The 27,987-nt window shown below is 42.1% G+C and overlaps 1 protein-coding gene across 7 annotated transcripts; it reads left to right on the top strand.

Annotated features, from left to right (window-relative positions):
• B3GALNT1 (beta-1,3-N-acetylgalactosaminyltransferase 1 (globoside blood group)) lies at nt 1–27,955 on the top strand. Of its 7 annotated transcripts, none has more exons than XM_045851704.1 (7): nt 1–17; nt 5,568–6,428; nt 7,394–7,471; nt 7,875–7,965; nt 10,441–10,537; nt 19,656–19,737; nt 25,209–27,955. In XM_045851704.1, the coding sequence occupies exon 7, from the start codon at nt 25,241–25,243 to the stop codon at nt 26,237–26,239; it is 999 nt and encodes a 332-aa protein (XP_045707660.1). In that variant the 5' UTR covers nt 1–17; nt 5,568–6,428; nt 7,394–7,471; nt 7,875–7,965; nt 10,441–10,537; nt 19,656–19,737; nt 25,209–25,240; the 3' UTR covers nt 26,240–27,955. The 7 variants fall into 7 exon arrangements, with proteins under 7 accessions (XP_045707660.1, XP_045707659.1, XP_045707664.1 ...); XM_045851708.1 differs by lacking the exon at nt 1–17 and adding an exon at nt 5,229–5,280; XM_045851703.1 differs by lacking the exon at nt 7,394–7,471.
• Nucleotides 27,956–27,987: the final 32 nt, after the last annotated feature.

Here is a 27,987-nt window from a genome sequence, read left to right as displayed (position 1 = left end):
ACAGTCAAGAAAGAAGTGTAAGATAACAAATCATCAATTAGAAATACACCCCAGCTGCTTCAAAACATAATAAAGTGTCAAAGCTTTCCATCAAGTGGAAGAAGACACAGTTACAATGAGATTGGGAGAAAACACATGGTAAAAAATCCATCCGAGCAATTAGTAGCAGCATTTACTACAGATTGGAAACCTCTCCAGGGGTTTCCAAACCACTTCTGCCTTGGAACGTACACGGCGTATATTACAAACTGTTGTTGCATTTCGATTTTCATCTGCAGACAAATCTAAAGTTAAAATGCAATGTATCTTTAAAGGTGATTGTTATCAAATTTATCATTAAGCATATTGCTTCCTAACTCTTGTTAATATGTTTGGAGAACGGCTAAGAAGTGTAATATCTGAGTGATTAGACAGTATTTGAATGTGAAATGTAACTGTTTGATGCATACTGTCCTGGAATTTATAGGTAGAGCTAGAGTCTTAAATTAGTTTTATCTTCATGAAGTAAACAAATAACCTGACTTAAAACCTTGGTGAGGCTAGTCAGTTTAATTCTGTACATATCTTGCTTTCAATAATTATTGAGGGGTAGTGTATTAGGTTTCAATAAATCTAAATAATCTTTATAATATAGTTCACATTCTCAAATTTCCATGTCTTTACTCTGCAAGCCATTCTCCAACTTCTTAAGATTTTTCTGTTTATCATTCATTTTGCTTTTTAAAAAATATTTTTAAAGATTTATTTATTTATTTTTAGAGAGGGAAGGGAGGGAGAAATAGAGAGAGAGAGAGAAACATCAATGTGCGGTTGCTGGGAGCCGTGGCCTGCATGTGCCCTGACTGGGAATTGAACCTGCGATGCTTTGGTTCACAGCCCATGCTCAATCCTATGCCAGCCAGGGCCATTTTGCTTTTTTTTGGTAAAATTTTAAATATACTCAATTTTCTTGCTATAGAAGACTGACAGAGATGAGCAAATAAAATTTATCTTATTAATAAAATTAAATGCACAAATACATCATTCCGTTTTGATTCTTCATTGATTTTGTATTAGGTTTAAATTAGAGTTATTCATTCACCAAGCAGCTATTGACTGCCTTTTACTCATTAAGCATGGTATCAGGCAGTAGACAAAATCGTGAGTAAAATAATGGAACGTTACAGCTTTCACGGAAATTTGGACCTAGATAAGAAGAGATAACTGACCTGAAAATTACAGAAATAAATGAAAAACTGCCCCTTGTGAGGAGTGCTACAAAGGAGAAGTACCTGGTAAAATAAGAACCCCTTGACTTCCATTTGCATTGTGAATATTTTCACCTGGTGTGCAGCTGCATTTCCGTTCTTATTGGAGTCTTTTGATGAGCAGAAGTCCTTAATTTTAATGACACCCCAATTTCACAACTTTTTCCGTTTGCTGCTTATTGTGTCCTATTTAAAATATTGTTACTTATGTCAACATCTTGGAGATACTTGGATATTTTTCTTCTAGAAGTTTAATATTTTATCATTCATATTTATATTTAAAGTCTATCTGGACTTTATTGAGTTGTCTTTGTATACAGTTGGGTTTTCTGCAAATTTAGATAAATTTATTTATTTCTTTCAGTACTAAAAAAAAATCCGTACATATCTATTGAAGATAACTCCCAGCCAGGCAGAGCGGTAGGGCATGGTCTCTTCTGGGGGCTGATGGTCTCATGGCGGAGACACTTGGAAACAAGTACTGAGGGAAATGAGTGTGTGCTCACAGAACTGGAAGCAGGCGGGGCAGAATGGGCAAAGGAGAGAGTAAGAACAATAGCTGCCATTATACATTATAAATTCCATTTTATGACTCTATTTAAAGTTATCTTAATGAGGCTTTCAGAGCCAATCTAACGTCAAGGCTAGCATCAGCCTTTGATCTCCGTTGGAAGCACACGCAGTAGACACCTGCCACTTAGCTCTGCTACCTGCAGCCATGATGTCTGCAGCTCCTCCCATTGAGAAAGAGTCTATTTGCCCTTGAATCCAGATAGGCCTCATGGCTCCCTCTGATCACAGCATGTGGCGTAGTGACTTTGCTTGACTCCCCAGGCTATGTCTTAACAAGTCTGACAGCTTGAGCCTCCACTCTCTCGGATGCTGCCCACAGACCGACATTGTAGCCTAAGGAGGATAAGAAGCCACATTCTCTAGTCGGTGAGGGGATGGAGATCCCCTAGGAAGTGCATCATGGCCTTTAGTGGACAGTGTCAATAACCACCAGATGTGTGAGTGAGGCCACCCTGGACCTTCAGCTCAGCTGGTGCTCCAGTCTGGGGGTTGGCGAACTACAGCCTGTGGGCTGAATCTGGCCCTCGGGCTGCTTTTATGTAGGACCCTTGAGCGAAGAACAGCGTTTGCTTTCTAAAGGTTTATATAAAATAAGTAGATAACAAAGAAGAATGTGAAACAGACACATAGCCTAAAATGTGCATTTCTGGCCCTTCACAGATACTTTTACCAATCCCTGCAGCAGCTAAATATAACTATGTGAGGAGCTCAGACACACCCATAGAGGAACCACCCAACCAAGCTTCAGAATTGTGAGAAACATTAAATTGATATTTTTAATAAATGGGATGGTTTGCTCTATGGCAGTAGATAACTGACTCACAAGCTAATGAATGCTACACAAAGAACAAGAAGGCTGCGTCGAAGGAAACATTCTCTTAAAGGTTTTGGCCCTTTTCTTCTCACTCATATATTTTTTGGGAGAATTTCTTACCCCCAAACTGCTGTCCCTGACTCTGTTCCACATTCTAGGAAGGTTTTGGAAGGTATAAGCACACACACTCACTAGTCATTCATGGGATATGCAAAACATATTTAAAATAGGTTGGGGTAGCTCTGGCTGGTGTAGTTCAGTGGATTGAGCATGGGCTGCAAACCAAAGGGTCACTGGTTCGATTCCCAGTCAGGGCACATGCCTGGGTTGCAGGCCAGGTCCCAGTAGGGGGGCATGTGAGAGGCAACCACACATTGATGTTTCTCTCCCTCTCTTTCTCCCTCCCTTCCCCTCTCTCTAAAAATAAAATATTTTAAAAACATAGGTAGAGGAATAACTTTTCTAAAACAAAAATGGAGAATTGTAAAAAATGACATCAATGCCCTACAGCATCTTTCCAAATGCAGAAGTCTGTTTTTCCATAAAGTAATCTGATTGCAATGGAGCCTGTCTCATTTTGTTATTTGTGGGTTTTCTTTACTTAACGAGGTGAACTTTCAGCCAAGGTGTGGTGAAGAATGGCTCTGATAAAGGTATCAGCAGGCAGCAATCACTTCACCCTTTGCAAAGGGCACAGCTACCTGCCAGGCCGGAAGCAGGAAAAGAATCATGATCACGATTTAGACTGAAGTGTTTATACAGTGCCAGCTAAGTCCAGGTCCTGGACTTGCGCTGCTGCTATCTAAGCACAGCTCTGTGGTATGCCCATTTTAACTCCTACATCCACCTCTATTATTTTCAGAGAGCTTTCAAATTACCATAAATGATTTTTAAATACACATTTCACTCCCTATTCTTTTTTTTTTTTGCAAGAATAAAAAGGCTCTGTTCAGGAAGAAGCTGTTGAACCAAGGAACTGGTCAATGAAAAGAAATGGTGGGCCATCCTAAGAGCCAATGCAGATGTGTGGTTCACAACTGGTGATGGGTGACTATGGCTAGGCTTGATGTTAAACAGATGACCCAGACCCACACGATTTTGAGAAAGGGACCAGGACAACCAATATTATACATCTGTGTTTGCATTTGGCCTAGTAGTTCCTTTTGAAATGTGTGCCCATGCCCCACCAGGAAGCCTCATCTCCTGCTGATCATGTCCTTACCTAGTCCCCTCCCCTTGAATCTCGAATGATCCTGTGCTTGCTCTTTGACCAATAGAATGTGACAAAATGATGCTACAAAATTTTTGAGACTAGCTTCTGCCTTGCAGCTTCTGTTTTGGACTCTTAGAAGGCTGACTCTGATGAAATTAACATCAACTGGCAGGGCCAAGAGCAAACACTGATTTTGCTGATGCAAACACTTGTTTGCTGATGCAAACTAAAACCATTGATACCACCCACAGGCTTAGACTGCCTCGCTAAAGACTGTCCTCTTTTGGGAAGTACAGATACAGGCTGTCTGTTTAGAACACTACATTTGTCTGTGGATTAGATGATGCCTTTGGAGAGTTCTCTTGTGGAAATTGAGGTGGTCATTGTTATATAGAGTAAGCTTGACATAGCTTTTGCCCAGCAGAGTTTATGAGCTTAAATGGATGAGTTCATACCCATAGATATCTAAGCTATGATACAGAGATGAGATGACGACAGGTAGAGATTACATACAGTATTGTATATTCTCGATTTGTTTTTGTTATTAGAATGGAGCTGGGAGTTTAGATCAGGTATGCCCAGCTAAATATAGAAAATTCCTCCTGGATTAGATCACAAAATCTTGTTTTGCCAGAATTATCCACAGGAACTGTGGCCCAAACTCCACAGAGACCAGAGTTTTACTGTTCTTTGAATAAAGCTAGTATTTAATTTAATGAAGCATCTGAAGCAGTAGGTACCAGAATGATCCAGATGATTACTCTGCCAGTAGGTGAACAGATTTTTACCTTCAAAGGGGAAACTGGGCCCTAGCTGCATTGCTTAATTGGTTGAAGCATCATTCTGTGTGCCAAAAGGTTGCAGGTTCAATTCCTGGTCAGGGCACACACCTAGGTTGTGGATTTGATTCCAGTTGGGGGGCGGGTACAGGAAGCAATCAATCAGTGTTTTTCTCTCACATCAATGTTTCTCCTCTCTTCCTCCCCTCTCACTCCCCCTCCCTCCCTCAAATCAATAAACATAACCTTGAGTGAGAATTTTTAAAGAAAAGTGGGGGGGATGAACTTTATAACAAAGAAGTCTGGAGAATACTTGAGATTTCAGTGATCACTGATACTGAGACAACCTAATATTACTCAGTTAAGAATTAACATGATGTGTTCAGTATTTAATATTATGTTCTTCCTGATGGGAAACAATATGAAAAGTACCTCGTAAAGCATGAAGGATTCTTACCATGTAGCTTACAGGAAATGAGGCTGCAAGATAAAAAGTTAAATGACATCAGGAGGGAAAAAAGGCGGGACAAATTGAGAAAGTAAAACCCTCTGTGATAGCTAGCCAAAACTTTTCTCAAAGTTAATACCATGAAACAAAGAAGGTGGAGGATTGTTATGCATTAAAAAAAAGGCAAACATAACAATGAATGCAATGTATGAATCTTCCTTGTACTATCTTTTTACAACATGTGATTTTTTGGCACCTGGAGAAATTTGTATAAGGGCCAGATATTAGATGATATCAAAGTATTAGATTTCTTAAATGTGATAAAGGTTCTTACGTGGTTACATAAAAAAAAGTCTGTCTTTATTCTTAGGAAATGCAAGCTGAAGTATTTAGAAAAGAGACGTAGAAGGAAGCTATGGAAAAATGTTTTTATGCAGTCTTGGAGGAATATATACAGGTGTTCACTAAACTATTTTTTCAACTTTTTACACAGTAATGATGGAGCCAAGCTGTTCACAGTCCCACAGCCAAGTGGCCAGAATGGGAACCTGTTTGCAGATGACACTCTTCCAGGGATGCCATAAAAGGAGAAGAAATATTATTTCTGAATTAATACAACCACTTCCATCCAAAGACTAGTATGGCCACAACTCAGCAAACACCCAGCTCTCATGCCTGAAAGCCTCTCCACTACCTCCCAGGGACCACTACATAAAAGGCGACGACTCCGGGTGGAACTGACCTTCTTTCAATTCCCCAGACCAAAGGAAGGTATCCAGAGAGGTGTTTCCCAAGAGCACGCGACTCCCTACGATTCCTGTTGGTACACCAGACCGTTGAAACCCTGATGTATACCCACCCTTCGTTCTCCATGGATTCTAGAACGCGAATGCGCACTTCTTCTGAAAGACCAAAGAACTTCTTAAATTTTCTGTTTTCCTGAATAGCTCCATGAGGATTTTTAATAAGTAAATCCTTCTCGGCCTCCAGCGCGTACCTTTAAGCGGCCTGGAAACATTGCAAGCAGCCAAAGAGGAGCGAGTCTGAAGCAGAAATCCTTTCGGGAGGTCTGCCCATTAAATCGCCTAACCCCCGCCAGCCTCGAGTGTAAAATGCACACCTAATACCACGGCGATGGTACTTGGGGATGGCGAGGATTGTAATAGTACGCCCAGGCGAGTACGTACGGCGGACCCGGGGCTGCGAGGGGCCGCGAGCGCTCGCCAGAGAGCGAGAGGCTCCCGGCCCCCGTGCGGTGTGAGCGCGCCCGGCCTTGCGGAGGGTGCGTGTGCGCGCGGGGCGGGAGAGTCGGCAGCCGCACGCGATCGAGTTGGGGACGCGCAGCGCGCGGAAGGTAAGAGTGAGGAGGGGTCTAGGGGCATCCCTGAGGTTTTGGAGATCCCGGGCTGGGTGGAGAGCTCGGCCTTGGGACTCGCTGTTCCGGGGACGTGCCCTCTGGGACACTGGGACCAGAACGGCCAGACCGAGAGGACGGCTGGGCGGTGCCGCCCACTCCTTCGGCCCTCTCCTGGAGAGCCGCTGGCGTAGCGGGACGAGTGGCCGAGCCCTAGGATTGGGGCCTCCAGGACGAACAGATGCTCCACCCTGGTGAGCGCGGGAGAAGGGGCCCGGCAGCACGGCGGACTAGAGGGAGGAGCGCCGGGGTGCGTGCTTGACTAAGGCCGCACGGCTGTAACGAGCACTCCGGGCCTTGCACTGCTCTAGGGCTCGGCCCCGGCCAGCCTCTCGTAACCGCGGCAGCTCCGAAGACGAACTCCGGGAGCTGCAGGAGGGAGGGGGCGTTGGCGGCGGCGGGGGAGAGAGCCGAGATGTTATTTTGGTGTTCGTGGATCCCCAACAGGCCCGAGGCAAACGCACTCCCAAGGCCCTGGGGAAGGGCCCGGGAGCCGAACGGTAGGAAGGTTCTTTATAGGGAGGGATTGGGAGAAGGTGGACCTAAGGAAGAGAAGGGACGAATTGGGCGCAAGTGGAAGAAACCCCTAGTGGTTACAGGGTTTATAAGGGGAGATCTTAACGAGTATATTCGGCGTTTTAAAAGAAATCTTCAAGGTGCAATGGAATCTCACTTTCCCAAGCACTGAGAATGATGCCAACAGCAAGGACGGGTTGCGTTCCTTGTCTTCCACTCCGCACTGCCGGTCTAGAAGGGCGATCCACGGGGCAGACAGGGCTTCCTTTTCTCTGAATTTTGTACATCGTGCCAGCTTTTAGGATGTGCCTGCTTTGTCAGGAATATCTACTACCAAGGAACAAATGACCAAACCTTGTCCTCCCCACCCCCCCCACCCCCGTTTTCAGAGATGCAAGATTTGAGTTTGCAGTCCTCAACTGGGAACAACTTTGTGTTTTAGCTTTCCCCAGACGACTTAGGCAGAGGTAGGGCGCTGATTTTGTGCTTTCAGAGTCTGATTTTGTGTGGATGCCTGATAAAAGTGCACATTGAATCTGCATCAATCTTGAGAAGGGAACTGTTTAAAATTAAGCGATAAGAATCTATGACATTTTTCTTCTACACTGGAAGCTTCATTCAAATGAATGATCATTGGGTACTTTCAGCCCTGAAAATAAAGCCTATTATTAAAACAGTGGCTAAATATAATTCCAGATTAGATGCCTTTGAAAACAAAAAAGGAAGACAAGAGGATCATTTTTTCAAAAATGAAATGTCGATATATAATAATTAGCAGCTAGATAGGTATAGAACATTGATTTCAGATGTCATAGTGCCCAGTGTTGTTATGACTCGGATGTATTCTTCTTCTGTTCTTCGGTTCCATAGCCCCCAGCAAATCTGTTTTAATTAAAGCATGGGATACAGAAAACAACAAAGAACTTCAGCTAGTGCTTTGGCCTCATCTGAAATGTTACAGGTAAGCTCATCTTATTTTAACTTAGAAATTATCCTTTCCATGGTTAAAATTGACCATAATAATAGTCTCCCTCACAAAATTAATTTTTTTTTCACTTACTGATTTTACAGAGGGAGGGGAGAAGAGAGAGAGACAGAAACATCGATTTGTTGCTCCACCCATTCATGCATTCATTAGTGGATTCTTGTACGTGACCTGACCATAGGTCAGACCCACAGCCTTCCCATATCTGGATGATACTCTAACCAACTGAGCTACCTGGCTAAGTCTCCTTTACAAAATTTTAAGGATCATATACACACCTACAAATTTTGTTATATTTATTCCCCTCAAAGGATTTGTGAACTACAAGAGTTAATTAAGGTCCATTAAGTCATTTAATAAAATATATATGTGTTTTAAAAATGGAATTATTAAAATATGTTACCTAAGGAAAATTTAACTATATACCTGTAATTTGGTGGTTATAGTCAACTTCAAGTTCAGACTTAATTCACTTTATCCCTAAGAAAATACGCCAGTGGATACTTTCTTCTCTTTCCTTTCCTCTTCAAATGATTTGCCTTCTCTCTGTGCCCAGTTTCAGGCCCTGTTCTGACTCATTGGATAAAATGGGTAGAATCCCATTCTAAGAAATGCCTTTATCCCTTACACCACTATATATAATGTCCAGGCCAAATATGCTTTCTGTTGAGGCTCTAAAAGCTGTCATTGCTTTTTCTTGCACACAGTATTGTTAGATAACCATACATCGCAGCTTCATGAGTGAGGTCAAGTGTGTGGAGTCAAACAGGGTGCTATTAAATGACCTTGCACAATGGATGCATTCAAAAGTTGCAGTTCACTTATCAGTAGGCTCTTTGGCAAATATTTCTTTTGGGACTTTGCACAATGTTCTTTTATTATTATTACTTATTTATTTATTTTTAGAGAGGGAAAGGGAGAGAGAAAGAGAGGGAAAGAAATATCAATGTGTGGTGTCCTCTCTAGCACCCCCTAATGGGAACCTGGCCTACAACCCAGGCTTGTCCCCTGGCTGGGAATCGAACCAGCGACAGAGGCCCGAGACTCAATCCACTGAGCCACACCAGCCAAAGCACGCAATGGTTTATCTTAATGAAAAGCTGCATATTATAAATACTGATTTGGTTTGGCACCAGAGCTTTTGGCACATTGTGAATTAGAGGAGAGGGTAAGATGAGGGTATGTATGGGCTAGAAGCATGGAGATTTTCAGGGACCACATCTGGTTAAGGGGAGAACATCTGTGGGGTAGGGCCTTGAGAGGCTGCAGGATGGAAGATTTAGCTTCAAGAGCTTGTGCCACTTGAAGCTCTGGAAAATGAAAGAAGAAAAACCAGAAAACTAGAGTAGATGATCAAAGTTGACCATTCAGTGTGTGTCTGACCCTGAACACAGGTAGTTAATCAGAAAGCCGAGGCCTTTTGTTGCCCCATATCATATCCACAGCTGAGATGGACAGTTATCAGCCCTGCCTACCCTCCAGGAACCATGTCACTTAGGAGACATGTTGTCAGCACTGAGACCCTGTTTTCCATAGCCTGGCCCTTTGGGAACATGAGGAAACCTAGAGAAGGGCAGTCTTAGGAGAGTTCATTGATATCCTAAGGGATACTGTGTCATGTGATTAGAATAAACACTTCCAGACCAGCATCCTGTTTTATAAATACGATTTTAATACAGCACAGCCATACCTATATGTTTAATGTTATCTATGGCTCTGTTTTTACTGCAAAGGCATAATTGAGTAGCTGGGAGAGAAACCATAGGGCTCACAAAAAAAATATTTGCTGTCTGGCTTTTTATTTTATTTTTTTTTAATTTCCCACTTCTGGGCTAGAACATAGAATTTTGCTAACCTCCTCAGCTGTGCTCGGACAAGCTCCCCACGGTGTGACTGAGGGCCCAGTCCATGTCTCCTCTGGAACTGTATTTGGCTACTGTTTTGGTAACAGACCCTGTTTTCAAAGATGGAGTCACCCACTTTCTCAGATAAAAAATAATCATTGACTCTTACCTCTGAGCATTAAATAGTTCCTAACTCTAAACTGACCCAGGTTCTATAATTTGAACCTTTTTTGAGCATCCACGTATTCTGAGATGGCAAATTCAGCTCCGGACCGTGGAGGCTGACCACTAACTTGGAGGCGTTTGAGGAGAGCGGTCTCCCTTCATCTTCTCCAAGTGAACTTTACCCGTTACTTTTAGTGTGCAGCTTGGTGGTGATGTGAACCTTCCTCCTTGCTCTTCCTGGAGTGTAGCCACTTGAGGGCAGGGTTTGTCTGTTATCTTCCCTGTTGCAGCCCCAGCCTCTGACACGGGTCCAGTATACCGAATGAATGAATGAAATTCCCTGCAATTGGTAAAGCTGTAACCAAACAGACACGGGAAGTCTAGCTTTCAAGTCAGCCTTCTGATGTTCTGCCTGATCGGTGTGATCTTTGCTCTGCCCCAGTTTTCCTAGCGTCTTCGGATCCGGCTGTCCTGTTGCCTCTTCCCACAGGCTGCTGTGTCATGGCATTCTCCCAGAGAGCCCGCCCCTGAGTGCAAAGGTAAGTCCACAGGCCTTTACTTTATAAAGCTCCCTGCCCAGGAGTCTCAAGAGGCTGTAGGATCAGAGGTGAGGCTGGGCTCTTCTGCGGGCACTGCGCTCTCTGGAGAAGGAGCACAGCATTTGGAGGCAGGCCTGAGTTGGGCCTCCCGGTCTGCCTGTACTTTGACTACACAGGTCTCTGAAAAATGGAATGATAATACCTACAGTACAGTGTTGTGAATGTGCTTTGTAAACTGCTCTAGCAGGGGACAGACTTAAGCCAAAAGCCCACCTCATTTAAACCCTAACATGCATTCTTACTAATAAGAGTGGGCTTTTTTGTTGGCAGGTACAGATGGGGAAAAAGCGAAAACTACAGTTGAACTTTCCTCTCATGTCTTGATCATTTTTCTTAGCCCAAAGTACCTACATAGCCCAGAAATCAATACATATACCCACATATTGTCATTCCTACAAGAAACAACTTTGTCTGCCAACAGTGTGTGTGTGTGTGTGTGTGTGTGTGTGTGTATACATATATATACACACACATAATATATCTATTTAAAATATGTTTTAAAAAATCCAGGTGTCTTCTACTTCTACCCACCAAGGCAGGACCCCTCTATTCTAAGACTTGAGTGGAAGACATTCTCCCATGCATCTCAGAATACACCTGAAGGTGGTACTGGTGTGACCCACAGGGGGTCCAAGGGCAGAATTGGGAAACGGTGAAGGGGGGTTAGGTATTTATGCTCACCATCTACTTACAACTGTAACAACCATGGGAAGTTGAACTTAATGGAAGGGTGTTTTCTTTGACTTAGTGAATACTTATATTAAAAATTGGACATGTTTAAAATTACATAAAAATAAAATCCAATGAAACTGAAGCCTTTCCATATATTGCATATTAAACACCCATACAAAGTCATGGAATCTTGGAGTTGGGAGGGGCCTTAGAGGTTACCTAAAATGCAACTCAATGAGTCATTAATTTCCTCAACATTCCTGCCAGCCACTTGGAGATTTCCGTGGGTGGAGAGCAGTCCATTTTAGAAAAGTACATTGGACCCTGTCCTAATTTTTGTCTTTGTGTTTCCATTCGCCCTCTGGAGTTAAGACTGATATATTGTTCAAAATATTTGAAAGCAACTACCATGGCTCTTCCAAGCTTTCAGTTTTCCCAGAGCAGAACATCCCCCAGTTCCTTCAGCCACTGCTTCATCTAGTCCTCGCGAGAGATGATAAACCAAATCCATAACCAACAGGTTACCTTCCTCTGAATTATATCGAACTTGTCAATGGTCCTTTTAAAGTGGAATGTATTATGTGGCTATGGGATAAAACCTGCTTTGCTGAGACATTTATTTTTCTGTTTCTTGAACCCAAGAGTTTACTGGGCTTTTGGTTGGTGTATGTGTGTGTTGAGGGAGGAGGATGCATGATGGTATTAACTCGCAGCACTTGGGGAATGCTTTCTGTGTGCCGGACACTGTGCGTGATGCTGGGGACACAGCCGTGTACAGAATGAACATCATCTGCACTGGTGCAGCTCGATGGGGCCTGAGAGGTGCTCTGGCCTAATCCCCTGATGTTCTGATGAGAAAAGCAACTCTCCAAATTCAGTGACTCAGCACTCCCTCGCCTCACCCGCAGCTGTTAGAACTAAAATGCTGGTCCCCCCCGACTCTCCCGTTACTCCTCTGCGTCACCACCTTTCTTCCTCTTGAACTCCCACTCCACTAGAACCTCACTGTCTTTTTAACATAGGCTGCTGTTAAAATGATCCCCCATCCTGCTCTTGTGCGGTTGTTTTTTTTTTTAACTTTGATGTTGGACAGTAAATCTGTTGTCATCAGATTTTATCATACTTTAGCCCTGTTCCGACCTGTTGAAAGCATTTTAGATTGTAATTATATCCCTATAGAATTTACTATTTTTTCCCTGATTTTTCTTGTTCACAAAATTGAATAAGCCTACATTCGTTTGTCTTCGGTAAGAAATGTTAACCAGGGAAGAATGTTAAACGCTGAAGATAGGGCTGCGGTTAAACCCTGGAGGTTGTCTCTCAGGTTGACAGAGGTGCCCCAACAACTCGGCACCTAAGCGGGAGGGCAGATCTGCGGCTGCTGTGCTCCTCAGCGCCGTATTCTCGCAGTCCCGCTGGAGCCCAAAACTGCGTGTGGAGCAAATGACCGCACAACTCATACACCGGCTCCGAGGGGTCTGACCGTTTCGAAACCATGTAGGCAGGGTCATCGGCCTCACTTCTTTCCATGTGGTTCAGAAGGACCGTTCAGTGTCCTGTCCTCTTCAGCGAAGTTTAATTCCTGTGTGTTATCTAAGGCCGCCCTTGCTCTTCTGGTCAAGGAACCCCACCGAAAACGGGGGTGAGGCTTATCAGATGAAAGGATCTTGTGAATCTGCGCTGGCCCTCGATGGTCACCACGTTTGTGTCTAAGTGTTCACTGATGTTTGCCGAAGTTCAGACGCATATTCCGGGTTATTTGGAAAGCACGTTCATTAATGTTCTTTCTCCTCAGCACATCTTTCCTTTCTGAAAACTGTCCTTGCAAAGTACACTTTCTGGAAGTGTAGCTGTGACTAATTCCCAGGGAGCCAAGCTTGACTTGCTTGGAGATTGAGCGATGTTTGCATTTAGGATTTCTCCCTTTTTAAAGATTCGGGTTTGGCTTTGACAACTCTTCATCCCGGAGGAAGATCCGAGGTGCTACACAACTTGAAGGGAAGTGTGAAAATGCCAGGCGGGTGGGAAAAACCAAGTGATGAAGGATGTGTCATAGTGTAGTGGTTACAGACCCCGCCGAGGGGGTGAGGACACTGGGACTCCCAGCCCTACTCACAGCCCAGCTGGCTGTGACCCTAAGGAGCAGGTCTCCAAATCTGTGTCCTTAGCTGGCAGATAAATGTTATAATGATGGGGCTCTCTCCTAAGGTGGTTTTAATCATCAAACAGATGAGGGGGTGGGGGGGATGGAAAGATCTTGTTGCAGTACCAGGACCACCCAGGAGCTATTGCTAAAATACAGAGGGAGGGGAGTGTGAAGAAATGGATGAAGTAGAAAGCAAGTTCTTTTTAATGCAAACCATTGACAGATTAAGGCAAATTTTATTTTTAAGCATTTTTTAAGAGATTTTATTTTTAGAAGGGAGAAAGAGAGGGAAACATCAATGTGTGGTTGCCTCTCACACGCCCCCTACTGGGGACCTGGCATGTGCTCTGTCTGGGAATCGAACCGGCGACCCTTCGGTTCACAGTCCCTTGAACCACACCAGCTGGGGCTATTTTTAAGCATTATTAAATTAGGCAAATACAGCAGTCACAGTTCATTCATTCAATAAGTAAAATTTGAGTCTTTATTTTACGTCCAGCTGTGTGCTTCAAAGTAAAAAATAAAAATGGAAGCCTATCAAGTATGCACAGTCCTGAAAGGAGCTTGATGTCACTTGAATATCTCACACCTCAATTTGAAAAGGTTAATATGTTTTGTCGTTCTCCTCCAGTGGCTAGAAGTACCTATTGTAGGACTTTTGACAGGGCAAATGATGCATCAAAAAATGATGTCATTAAGCTGTGGAAAGACCATGGGGCAGGAGGAAGGGTCATGAGAGAGGGGAGCCCGGGGTGCAGGAGGGTCCAGGAGGCCCACATTTGGCGTTGAGCGCTGTTCCCAGTGGGTACTGTGGGCTTGTACGTTCAGGGTAGCAGAACATTAGGAACTTTGAGATTCTGGAGGAAACGTAATCCTAGACCTCTAAAAAAAGGCCTGATTTGGAGGAAGAAGGGGACAGACTAGGATTTATTTGTGTGTTTAAGTGTGTTATAAAGCATATGCTGTCCAGTAGGAAACATTGGAGCTATCCCCGGGGTTTGTAAATACAATGTGAGCAAATCAGGGAAAATTGGATGGAGCCTGTAGTGCAGACTTTAATAACAATGGCAGAGCCATCTACTTAGCTGCCAGCGTGCCAGCGCCATCCTAACTGCTTAACATGTGTTAGTTCGTAAAATGTCGCTTCTGATTCAGGAGGTCCGGGGTGGGGCCTGGGGTTCTGCATTTCTAACAAGCTCCACATTGGAGTCACCTGAGAAGCTTTACAGATTCTGCTGCCCGACTCTCAGAAACTGAGTAGGCTGGTCCCGGGCGCACCCTGGGGTACACACGGGGTGACGTTCTCCAGGAGATGATAATCTGCAGCAGAGCTTGAGAACGACTGGGTTGAAAGAAGAGGAGAAGGAGGTGTTGTGGTGAAGACTGGGTTGAAAGAAGAGGAGAAGGAGGTGTTGTGGTGAAGACTGGGTTGAAAGAAGAGGAGAAGGAGGTGTTGTGATGAAACATCACCGGTGGTGTTTGTTTCTGACGTGATCCGAGGTCAGAACAGTTGCGTTTTGTATTGCTTTGTCCGTGAATGAATGGGTTCAGTTCGATAAGTTTTCCTCATGGGTGCGTGTTGATAGGTGGTCCCCCCCACTTTGTAGGAAATGGGACATGATTGATGTGTGTGCTTAGGACTTGTATTAAACTCAGTACACACAGGGCCTTTTCCGAGCATTTAGATTTCCACCCTCTTTGCTGTATTGTTTTTATATAGAAAAGTCAGAATGTGCACAGTGGCAGTAGTTTCGTAATTATCTTTAATAGTTAGCACGTGCTTTCTCCTTGGATGATCCTGAATCTAGCATGCTTGATTTTCATTGAAAAATTTTTTTTTCCTGTGTGGACCTTTTAAACTGCACATGCTCAGAATCAGTGTAGCATATAAGAATAAACCTTTGGCCCTGGCTGTTGTGGCTCAGTGGATTGAGTGCCAGACTGTGAGCCAGCTTGCAAACCAAAGGGTCAGGAGATAGATTCCCAGTCAGGGCACATGCCTGGGTTGCAGACCAGGTTCCCAGTTGGGGGCGCTCAAGAGGCAACCACACATTGGTGTTTCTCTTCCTCTTTTCTCCCTCCCTTCCCCCTCTAAAAAAATAAATAAAGTCTTTAAAGAAAGAATAACGCTTTGTGTTAGAAAAATGGCTGAAGAAAAGGAAAGTATCATCCAACAGAAATTCAGGAGTTTACTTTTGGATTCAGTTTGTTCCTGGGAATATTTTCTCAGTATATTAAGTGGATAAAGAAGCACATTACCAAACTATTTGTACATTATTCAGTTGTCTAGCAGGCACCCACTATGTGCTAGGCACCAGGGATATGGCAGTGAGCAGGTCTTTTCCTTCATGAATCTCACATTCTTATGAAGGGAACAGACAGAAAAAATTCAGGTAGGGTTTACATGCTAAGGAGAGGATAATGAGGGATGTGATAGAAAATAAGGGCTTGAGGGAACTACTTGAAATAGGAGGCCCAGGAAGGACACTCTCAAATAACATTTTGCTGAGACCTGAGGCATGGGAAAGAACCAGACTTCTCTAGAGCCAGCTTTTTTGTTGTCGTTGTTGTTTTTCCCCGTTACCTTTTAGTCCCCTCATACCCCTCCCCCTGAGCCAGCTTTGGAGAGGGAGAGCAAGTGCAGATTCTGCAAGGGTGGGTAAGAGGTGGACACATTCAGGGGCCGGACTGGAAGCCACCGTGGCTGTGGTAGGGATGGGAGGAGGCAGTGGCAGCATATGGGATGGAGGGACAGACTTGATAAACCTTCACTAAAAATGGTAATGTTATCTTTAAGCTTTTATTATCTTTGTGCCTTTTTGCATTCACAAAACTTTCTCTAATGGACATATGTTACATTTGCAATTAGAAAATATTTTGCATATTTTTTAAAATAATTGAATTTGCTTTCCTTTTGCAGAAAAGTAACCAACATTTTTGCATCCCAGGAAAGAATTCAGGAAAGTTACATTGGTTTACATAACTGTACCATTGCAGTAACTCTTTGTTCCATTTCTCTGGAGCATTGATTCTCATTTGAGCTGATTTCTCTGTGTCACCCCAACCCCAATTTACTTCCTGGGGTTTTTGTTTTTGTGCATATTTTTGTTGCAAAATAAAAAGTCTGTGTTTGTATGAATGATTCATTATCAACTATTACTATGGTTAATACTTCATGTTTCAGGAATTTCTTAAAGATTATTTATTTTCAAAGAGAGGGGAAGGGAGGTGGAAAGAGAGGGAGAGAAACATTGCTGTCAATTGGTTGCCTCTCATATGCCCCCAGCTGGGGACCCGGCCCGAAACCCAGGCATGTGCCCTGATTGGGAACCAATCGGACCCACAACCCTGTGGTTCACACACCAGCGGTCAGTCCACAGAGCCATGCCAGCCAGAGCATATTTCAGATTTTGAGAGTGAGAATCTTGAGTCTTTTTACTTAAACACAGTAAGGCTGTGATGTTGCTTTTCTGTTTCTATCAAGATTCAATGGTTGCAAGAAAGTAAAACCCACTCAGACCAGCTCTGGTGTAGGGGCACGCAGCAGACTCCCTAGTGTAGATAGGAGTGTAGTGGCCATGAACCTGAAATTTGGAGTCCTGTTTGATTTTGTCTCCACCACTTACAAGCCTGCAGCTTTGGGCTAGTTATTGACTCTTCCAAGCCTTAGTTTTGTTACCTATTAAATGCAAACAGTAAAGGTTTTAAAAGCGTCTTAACTCATGGGCTCTCTTGAAGATTGCGTGGGTTAGTGCCCGGCACCGCCTGCTGGTGCTCTCACCACGACGTGGGCACCCGGGGCTATCACGTGGCGTAGACACCTGCCCACGCCGACCGCACACAGTCACCAGGTGTGCAGAGTGACAGACAGGATGGCCTCACTTTGTCAATGTGTCTGTGGAAGTGTAACAAACAAAAAGAAAAGTACACAAGTTAGAAGACAAGTTATTCAGGTAAATACACCTGTAGCTGCAATGTAGGTCAAGAAATAGAATATGGCCAGCACCCCAGAAAGTCCCCTTCGGCCCCTCCCAGTTGGTATTTCCCCCCACATCCCCAGAGTCCTCATTTCTGACACTATGGATTACTTCTGCCTGCTTTTCAACTTTGTGTGAATGGAAAAATGTCTCTTCTTTATGTATCTGGTTTCTTGAGCTCAGCATTACATTAGGAGATTCTCCATGGTGTCATGTGAGGTTGCAGTTTGTTCTTTTTCATTTTGTACACTTTGCTGTTATGTAAGTTCATTTCTCTGCTCTGCTGTGGGGTAATTCCGAGTGGTGCTACTATGAACTTTCTTGGACGTATTTGGTGTGCTGACACACACACACATTGTTGAGTGCTGTACCTAGGAGTGGTGTTGTTGTATTGTAGGGTTGCTGTACATGTATGTTCAGCCTTAGTAAATAACACTGAAAAGTTTTTCAAAGTGATTGAACAAATGTGTTCAAAAATTTATTTTTTACTCCAACTACCCTTAAATATTTATTAATTCACAGAAAGTAGTTTCTCAATTCAATGAGTGCAAAGATGTTCCAGGACAGGATTTCCCAAAGTGTGGAATTCTGGTCCTACCAGAGGCTCTGAAAATTAAATAGGTTTTTTTGTTCAGACAAATTTGAGAAACACTGAAGAATATATTCTCTTCTGAGAGAACACACATTAACATTAAAAACTCTGAGAAGCCTTCCATGTAAAATAATAGTGCAAGTTTGTTTGCATGATTTCCTGTTCTGTGGTCCGCAGAACCCCTCTGACGCTCAGACACCTGTAGGCACAGCCTGTGGTTGTCCTGGGCCGGGAGCGGCCACAGCGTTCTGGTGCCTGATAACCGAGGTGCCCTCGTCTGGGGATGGTGATTCCACTTGCTGGTTAAATCCTGGGCACACTTCGTAACCTGGACGCCGACAGCGTGTTCTGTCTCTGGAGGTTTTCTGGGCTTTTCTGTTAGTTGAGATGTTTTTTGCAGCTGTTAGGGATCAACTACCAAGTTAACAAGCCCTCACCGGTGGCCTGCTCTGTACCGAGCGTTGCGCTAGGCTTGTGTGGTAAGGAAGGTTGTTTGCTTAGGTCCAGTTGGTGAACACTTGTATAGTTATGTAATCACATGTTTATTTTTATAAAATGGAAAATTTTAAATTATAATTTATATATAATTGCTTTCTTGATCATGATGTGTGGCATTATTATTTAAGAAGTCAGTGATGAAATAATGGTCTACTTCCCTGTTTGGCCTTTTTGTATTTTTCTATCCACCAGTGTTTTGGGGCCTCTTTTCGTCCCTTCCTCGGGCTGTGGGATTTAGGACAGTGACAGGGTTCACGGGGCCCACTGCTCAGCTATCCCAGGCTGGCCTGTGCTGGGAGGCCAGCCGCCCTGCGCTGCCGAGGTCAGGGCTTGAGCCCGCCCCAGCGGTGAGGCCAGGTGGTTAGATGCCTGTGAGCTCATAGTGCGCGCATCCATCCGCGTGCCTGTGTGTCACTTCATGTCGTTGAGGGCCCCTGAGCTGACTGGTTAATCCGTCTTCTCCCCCACAGTCTTCTAAGTAACTGAGTTAGTATTGTAAGGCTTGGTTTATAGATGAAAAACAAACTTTTATGAAGTTAACTAACTTCCCCAAGGTCACACAACCATGTAGTGTTGCAGCCAAGATTTAGGGTGGACCATTAACTCTGATATCCAAGGATTTTTATTGTGCTTTTTCTTCTCATCTTTTGGATAAATTTAAAATGCAAAGAAAACTATAAATATATAAGAATGCCTATATTTCCATCACCCTGAGTTAGCACCTATTTTATAGTATTTGTGGCTAGTCTATTTTTCCCCTCTTCACCACACATCTCCTCCATTCTTCCACACTGACACCCACACTGCTGAGCGTGGAAGGTATTCCTGCAATCCCTTTAAAAAATCGTTACTGGAATAGAGCACTGAAGAGAGCAGCAGAGTGTCACTTAGAAGTGCTGTGTCTCACTTCTGCTAATGACCCCTGAGCTCTTCGTTGAAGGAAGTGGGACTGTAATAGGGTGACGTAGTCACCAGCTGACGGGAGGACCTAGACACAGGTTTTAAGCCTTGACCATCAACTGCCCTCCTTCCTCGATGAAGCCACAAACTCTCTGCATTCTGCGGACTACCGGCTAACTTTTCATTTCAACTTCTAAGGATCCCTTCCCCTCTGTGACCTCTCTATTCCCTTGACCCCTATGCAAATGCTGTTATGTTTTTTATATCTTACAGAAATTTCAAGCATATTACTACTGAATGTTCAGTTGGTGAAATAGAAGGTCTTTCATTCGGAGAAAAATAAATCAAGAAGAAGGTAAGAAATAGACCTTCAATTATAGACAGTAGTGATATTTATGTCTTTGAAACCTACTTTTCTTCAAGTAGTAAGAATTCATCAAGATTATTTCTTTAAAGATTTTATTTGTTTATTTTTAGAGAGGGAAGGGAGGGAGATAGAAAGAGAGAGAGGGAGATAGAGAGAGAGACATCAATGTGCTGTTGCTGGGGGTTTTGGCCTGCAACCCAGGAATGTACCCTGGCTGGGAATCGAACCTGGGACACTTTGGTTCCCAGCCCGCGCTCAATCCACTGAGCTACGCCAGCCAGGTAAGATTATTTCTTTAGAATAATCCCTTTGACAATAAAAATCAATTTAGAGACACAAATAGGATGGGAAAGGTGCTAAGGGTGGAACACAGCTGGTAATGACAGCCATTCTGTGTTGATTTTTCCAGTCTGTGAGCATGGAACATTTCATTGTGTTTTTTTCAACATCTAATAATGCTTTGTAGTTTTCAGTATATAGGTCCTTCGCATCCGTTGTTAAGTTTAATCCTAGGTATTTTTCTTTTTCTGAAATTTCATTGTTAGTACACAGGAAAGTGGTAGATTTTTACACATTGATTTTGTGTCCTGCAGCTTTACTATATTTGTTTATTGTTTCTAAGAATTCTTTGGTGGACTCTTTATGGTTTTCTATGCACAGAATCACATTGTCTGCAAAAGTGGCAATTTTACTTTTTCATTTTCAATTTGGATGCCTTTTATTTCCTCTTTTTGCCTGATTACTTGGGCTAGGACTTCCAGAACTGTGTTGACTAAGGGAGGTGAGAGTGGGCATCCTTGCCTTATTCCTGATTTTAGAGGAAAAGCTTTCAGTTTTTCACCAGTGAGTATGATATTGGCTGAGGGTTTGTCACATATGGCCTTTATTATGTGGAGGCACTTTCCTTCTGTACCCATTTTATTGAATGTTTTAATTGTAAATGAATGTTGTATCTCACCTAGTGCTTTTTCTGTATCTAATGATAAGATCATATGATCGTTATCCTTCGTTTTGTTAATGTGGTACATTACGTTGATCAATTTGCATATGTTGAACCTTCCTTGTGCTCCTGGGATAAACCCCACTTGATCGTGATGTATTATTTTTATAATGTATTGTTGTATTCGATTTTGTTTAGATTTTTGCATCTGTATTCATCAGAGATATTGGTATGTAGTTTCCTTTTTTGTGTGGTTTGGGGTTATGTTGGCCTCATAAAATGTGTTGGGAAGTATTCCTCTTCTTCGATTTTTTTGGAAGATTTTGAGAAGGGTAGGTATCAAATCTTCTTGGAATGTTTGGTAGAATTTACTGGTGAAGCCATCTGGTCCTGGAGTTTTTGATGGTTTCAATTTCCTCACTGTTGATTAGGTCTATTTAGATTTTCCAGTTCTTTATGATTTCATCCAGGAAGGCTATATATTTCTAGGAACATATCCATTTCTTCTAGGTTGTTGAATTTGGCGGCATACAGCCTTTCATAGTATTCTAGTACAATCCTTTGTATACCTGTATTATCTGCAGTAACCTCTCCTCTTTCATTTCTGATATTGTTTAAATGAGTCTTGACATTTTTTTCCTTAGTTAGTGTAGCCAGGGGTTTGTAAATTTTGATATTCTTCCCAAAGAACCCGCTCTTTTTTGCATTAATTTTTGTATAGTCTTTTTGTTCTCTATTTCATTCAATTCTGCTCTAATTTTTACTGTTTCCTTCCTTCTGCTGACTTTGGGTTGCTTTCTTCTTTTTTAGTACTTTAAGGTGTAATGTTAGGTTGTTTACTTGGGATTTCTCCGATTTCTTGAGGTAGAACTATAGTGACATAAACTTCCTTCTTATTACTGCTTTCACTACATCCCAGAAGTTTTGATACGTTGTATTGTCATTCTCATTTGCCTCTATATATCTTTTGATCTCACCTTTTATTTCTTCTTTGACCCACATATTTGTGGGTTTCTTTACCTCCTTTTTGCAGCTGATTTCTAATTTTAAAGCATTGTGGTCAGAGAATGTGCTTGGTATGATTTCAGTCTTTTTGATTTTGTTGAGGCTAGTTTTGTGATCCAACTGTGTTCTAGCCTTGAGAATGTTCCATGCACACTGGAGAAGAACGTATAGTCTCTTGTTCTTATAAATGTCAGTTATGCCCATTCGGCCTAACATGCCCTCTAAAGCTGATACTTTCATATTGATTTTCTGTTTGAATGAGCTGTCAGTGGAGTATTTAGGTCCCCAACCATGATTGCGTTTTTGTCAGTTTTTCCCATTAATTCTGTTAGTAGTTGCTTTATATATTTTGGTGCTCCTTCACTTGGTGCATATATATTAAGAAATGTTGTCTTATGTAATGTCCCCTTTATCAGTATAAAATGTCCATCTTTTTTCTTGTTACCTTTGTTATCTTGAGATCTATTTTGTCAGATATAAGAATGGTTACACCTGCTTTCCTGTGGATGTTATGTGCTTGGAGAATCACTTTCTACCCTTTCACTTTGAGTCTGTCTTTGTCTTTGCAGCTTAGATGTGTCTCTTGAAGGCAGTGTATGGATGGGTTTGGTTTTTAATCCAGTCTGCTACCCTGTGCCTTTTTTTTGGTTAACTTCATTTACCAATACATTTAGAGTAATTATTGATGTATGAGGACTTTCTGTAGCTATTTTATCTTTTATTTTCTGGTAACTCTGTGCCTTTATTGGTTCTTTTCCTTTGCATTTCTGTCTGTTGTTTTTGTTTGGTGATATTCCATACCACTTTCCATAACTCTTTTTAAGTTATTTGTTTCATTTTTTGTTTTTTTTTTGGTTTGTGGTTACCATTAGGCTTATGAAAAAGAAAGTTTCATATGTACAGTAGTCCTTTGTCTGATCTCCATCCCCTTTTGCAAATGCTGACCCAGTACCTCTTCCCCTTTTATGTTTTTGTTGTCACAAATTATCCTTGTTTATGCTGTAAGTCTGTTAGTCATCTTACTTGTAGTTTTGTGGCCTTTTGTTCTTCATTTTAGGTAGAATAACCCTCTTAAGTATTTCTTGCAGTGGAAGTGTTCTGGTGATAAATTCCCTCAGCTTCAGTATGTCTGGAAAAGTCTATTTCTTCTTCCTATAACTTTGCTGGAGATATTCTTGGCTGAAAAAATTTCTCTCTTTTAGTAGTTTAAATAATTAATTGGTTCCCACTCTTTTCTAGCATGTAGAGTTTCTGCCAAGATGTCCGATGGTAACTGATGGGCTTTCCTATATAAGTCACTTTCTTCTTTTCTCTGGCTGCCTTGAGAATTCTTTCTTTGTTATTAATTGTTGACGGGCTTAGTATGGTGTGCATTGGAGAAGGCCTTTTTGGATTGAGGTGTTTAGTTGTTCGTTTGCTTCTTAGATTCGAGGACTTAGCTCTTTCCCTTGGTTTGGGAAGTTCTCATCAGCTATTTGTTTGAATAGGCTGTCTTCCATTTCAGCTCTCTTTTTTTTCTGGTATACCCATTATTCTTATATTGCTCTTTCTCATGGAGTCAGATAGTTCTCATAGAGGCCTTTCATTCTTATTTATGCTCAAGTCTCTCTCTTCCCTCTGCATCATTTCTAGATTTCTGTCTTTGATATCACTAATCCTTTCATCCATCTGGTCTGCTCCATTTTCTATGCTCATTAGTTCATTCTTGATCTCTTTTATTAAGTTCTCCATCCCCAGAATTTTTTTTTTCTTTTCTTTTCTTTTTTTTTTTAGTTTCAACCTCTTTGGTAAAGTACTTGCTTTGTTCATTGATTGGGTTTCTGAGTTCATTAAACTGCCTGTTTGTATTTTCTTGCAACTCATTGGATTTTTTCAGAACTGTGATCTTGAATTCTCTGTCATTTAAATCACATATTTCCATGTCTTTAAGTTTGTTTTTTGGACATTTTTTCATTTTCTTTCTGAGCTGCCTCACTACTTTGGTTATTCATGGTACTTGATGGATTCCTTCTCTGTCTAGGCATCTATGTAAGAATGACAGTTCTCTAATAGATGTATATGAAGATGTCTTTCTATTATTTTCTAGTAAGTGGCACTGAATCATAAGTTTTTTTTAGTTCTCTTGCACTTCTCTGGCTTTTCACATCTCTGCAGCGTGGTAAAAATGGGAAAATGGGTCCCCTGTGATCCAGTCACCCCAGTCCCAGGGGACCAACCCCACAGGGGAATGAGGTGGGCAATGGGGCTTCAAATCCATGAAATCCCAGTGCTGTCCCCCACAGGCAGACACTGTCATTAGTATACCACAAAGCAGGGAGGCAGGGTGGACTGGAGTAAACTGGCTGCCTTCTAAGTTGCTTTGCCCTCCTGGTAATGTCGACCTTGAACCTCTGAGGAGTACCCCTGTGTTCCCAGATCCCGGGAGTCACAGAGTGCACCCTTTGCTCAGAGAAAAAGTGATTCTAAAGCACTAGCTCTCTGGTTTGCAGATAATGTGCTCTGCAACCCAACACCAAGGGCGAAGGGAGGTGAGCTCTGCAAGGTTAAGAGGGGGCCAGGTTTCCATGCCTTTGTTTCTCTGTATGGGATGCTGACCATCAGATGACCGTGGCCACAGCTCTGTGCATGTGTGTGTCCCTGCCCAAGTCACTTGGCTCAGCAGCAGCTTGTATAGCCCACTCCTATGGGAATGCCCACCAAATATGTGTGGGCTGAGTCCCCCCATGAGCTCTGGGGCTGCAGGGCTGCATCTGTGGCTTGTCCCAGCCCTATTCCCTTCTTGTCTTCTCAATTCATTCCCAATTGCCTACCTTTAGATGTTTCAGTGGTAATCTCTGTTGAATTAGAGCTGTTCAGATTGTTGAAACTTAAAGAGGAGAAGCCAAGGAGATCTGTCTTGCCACCATTTTTCTGATGTCCCTCCAAAATACCTCATAATTTTATTTTTTTTTACAATTCTATTATTTATTTTTAGAGAGAAGGGAAGGGAAGGAGAAAGAGAAACATCAATGTGTGGTTGCCTCTTGCATGCCCCCTACTGGGGACCTGGTCCCTCAACCCAGGCATGCACTCTGACTGGGAATCGAACCGGCAGCCCTTTGGTTCACAGGCCAGCACTCAATCCACTGAGCCACATCAACCAGGGATCATAGATGTATTTTTAAACCCACCTCTGTTACTCATTTCTTTCTGTCTCTCTGGACATTTGGGATAAAAATCATATTGTAACAGTTATTTTTGTCAAGCAAGAAGTATTAATTTGCAAAAATAATCAAGAATATTTTTTAACCTTTCTCCTAATGTAAAAAGCTCAAATATATTTTTGATTGTTGGTGTTCATTTGTTTACAGTTAAATAAAGTTAGTAAGATTCAGGTCAGAATTTTTGGTTTTGTTCAGAGCTTTGTTCTCCTTTCTTGCCCTTTCTCCTTGAGTAGATAATGGGATGTCATTTGAAAATGTGTTGTTTTGGGGGGATGGATTACTAACCCCCAAATCTTTGATGAATCTTCCAGAACCTGAGCCACATATTTCTGAGCTGCTGTGGATGGCCCCGGCCCCCTTGCCCACCCTTCCCAGTAGGATGTCACTGAGATCCCTCAAATGGAGCCTCCTTCTGCTGTCACTACTGAGCTTCCTTGTGATGTGGTACCTCAGCCTGCCACAGTACAATGTGATAGAACGTGTAAACTGGATGTACTTCTATGAGTATGAGCCAATTTACAGGCAGAACTTTCGCTTTACCCTTCAAGAGCGTTCAAACTGCTCTCATCAAAACCCGTTTCTTGTCATCCTGGTGACCTCACACCCCTCAGATGTGAAAGCCAGACAGGCCGTTCGGGTTACTTGGGGTGAAAAAAAGTCTTGGTGGGGATATGAGGTTCTTACGTTTTTCTTACTAGGCCAGCAGGCTGAGAGGGAAGACAAAGTGTTAGCATTGTCCCTGGAGGACGAACACCTTCTTTACGGGGACATAATACGACAAGACTTTTTAGACACATATAATAACCTGACCTTGAAAACAATTATGGCATTCAGGTGGGTAACTGAGTTCTGCCCCAATGCCAAGTACATCATGAAGACAGACACTGATGTTTTCATCAATACTGGCAATTTAGTAAAGTACCTTTTAAATTTAAACCAGTCAGAGAAGTTTTTCACAGGTTATCCTCTAATTGATAATTATTCCTATAGAGGAATCATTTACCAAAAACACCGCATTTCATACCAGGAGTATCCTTTCAAGGTGTATCCTCCTTACTGCAGTGGGTTCGGTTATATAATGTCCAGAGATTTGGTGCCAAAAATCTATGAAATGATGAGTCATGTAAAACCCATCAAGATCGAAGATGTTTATGTTGGGATCTGTTTGAATCTATTAAAAGTGGACATTCATATTCCAGAAGACACAAACCTTTTCTTTATATACAGGATCCATTTGGATGTCTGTCAGCTCAGACGTCTGATTGCAGCCCACGGCTTTTCTTCCAAGGAAATTATCACATTTTGGCAGGTTATGCTAAGGAACACCACCTGCCATTATTAATTTGACATTCCACCAAAAACGGAGAGGAGGACAGGATGCTTGGTGGAGAGTGTCAGAGCTGGTGCTACAAAGCCTCTGATGGGAAGCTCGTGGGAAGGGCACTCTCCGGCTCACACGGAACTGAAACTCACGGAGAGCCCGTGGTCTAGACATTACACAGTCACCCTCTGCTTGTGTTATATTTGGACAGTAATCCAAATCAGGCCCTTTGAAGATGATATTGAGGAGAATTAAACAAAGTGTTTTGTTAATAGGATGAAACAATTAGAACGTGTCATTCTATAGAACTTCTTAAAAGGGTTTCATTGAATTATAAGCTCATTTAGTTCATAAGAACAAAGCAATGTGGAACTTTATTTATTGAATAGTCTCATTTTTAAGGGTTTTGTGTATCTCTTATGTGGATTACCAATATTTAAAAATATATGGTTCTGTATAAAAAACTTAGAGTTATACCAAACAAAATTTCATCTGTTTTGGTCATTCAGGAAGTATTTCAACATGTGGCAGTATTTCAGAGTTAACAATTATTATTTAATATTCTTAGAACTTTCTGGCTGTTTAAGTGTTACGGTTGTTTCAATGCTGTATGAACACAATAGTGAACCACCTTTGCATTTGGACTCTTTCTCCCTTACTTCACTAACGAGTTTTTCATGGCTTCATTAATGTAAGGTCATTATTGTGTATCAGTAAGCTCTTTGACTTCGATAGACATTTTACCGTGGTAATATAGAGAAGAATTAAAGGAAGATCTGAATTATTGTCCTGTTTTTAAAAATATAATCCCCAATGTTTTTTAATGTCACTTCATCAGTCTCCTGTTCCGCCTGGGAATTAGCAACAATACAGAACGCCAGGCAGCGTGTTTCCTTTTGGGAAGGACTCCAGGCACACACGGCCGAAGGTAATGGAGAGAGAGCTGCATTCCAGTGCTGAGGCTGGGAAGGGGAGACTGGAGGTTTGAGTTCGTCACTAATCTGCTTCACGTGTTTTCTCTAACAGTCAGTTTGAGAATAAAGAAAGGAAAAAAAAAACCAATGCTGCTCCATTGTTACTAGTTTCACCTCAAGAGGAAAGCCCTCGTGTGGTCTGAAAACATCTGATTTTCCTGTTGTGTAGGAGCACATTTATTTTTCCGTGGGATGTATCTTCTTGTTGGATCTACTACTCACAGGTCAAAGAGGAGCACTCCTTGCCCCATATTTTTGGGATTGTGCAGTTTCCTATTATGACTGATAGGCCCACTGATTCCTTTTTTTTTTTTTTGGATTACATGATGGCAAACAATCATATCCTTTGGGAGAAAATAGAAACTTGAAAGTATGTAGTCAGCTCTAAGACACAGATATTTGAAACTCTTCCATAAGAGATATTTGCAACTAGAACTGTTATAATGTGTGATTCTCTAAAAAAGCTATTTCCATTTCCTAGTCTCAGGCCTGACCCAGTTAAAATAAAATCAATTAAATGAAATATTCTATAGAATTCATCTAATCCCCTGTCAATCCCTATTCATATAGGAGTTACTTTCTTTAAGACAAATGGTGGTTTTTGTGTTATGATTAGATTTGGCCAATTTTGTAAAAGTTCATATTGATGTTTGGGAAGCCAACAGAAGTTTTTGAAAGAGAACTTTTAAAATAAAAACTAATTTCTCTTCATTTTAAGATAAGATTAAAAAAACCCAGAAATAAAATGTGAATGATTGTCAAAGTTCAGAAATTGTTCCTTCTCAACTAGAGATT

The sequence above is a fragment of the Phyllostomus hastatus genome, unplaced genomic scaffold, assembly GCF_019186645.2.
Source record: "Phyllostomus hastatus isolate PE091 unplaced genomic scaffold, TTU_PhHast_1.1 phas_contig_86, whole genome shotgun sequence".
Lineage (NCBI taxonomy): Eukaryota > Metazoa > Chordata > Mammalia > Chiroptera > Phyllostomidae > Phyllostomus > Phyllostomus hastatus.
This window is presented reverse-complemented; position numbering and strand designations above follow the sequence as displayed.

Bases quoted from the DNA above. Each gene is read 5' to 3' on its own strand.
- B3GALNT1 (XM_045851703.1), top strand. From the start codon at position 25,241: ATGGCCCCGGCCCCCTTGCCCACCCTTCCCAGTAGGATGTCACTGAGA.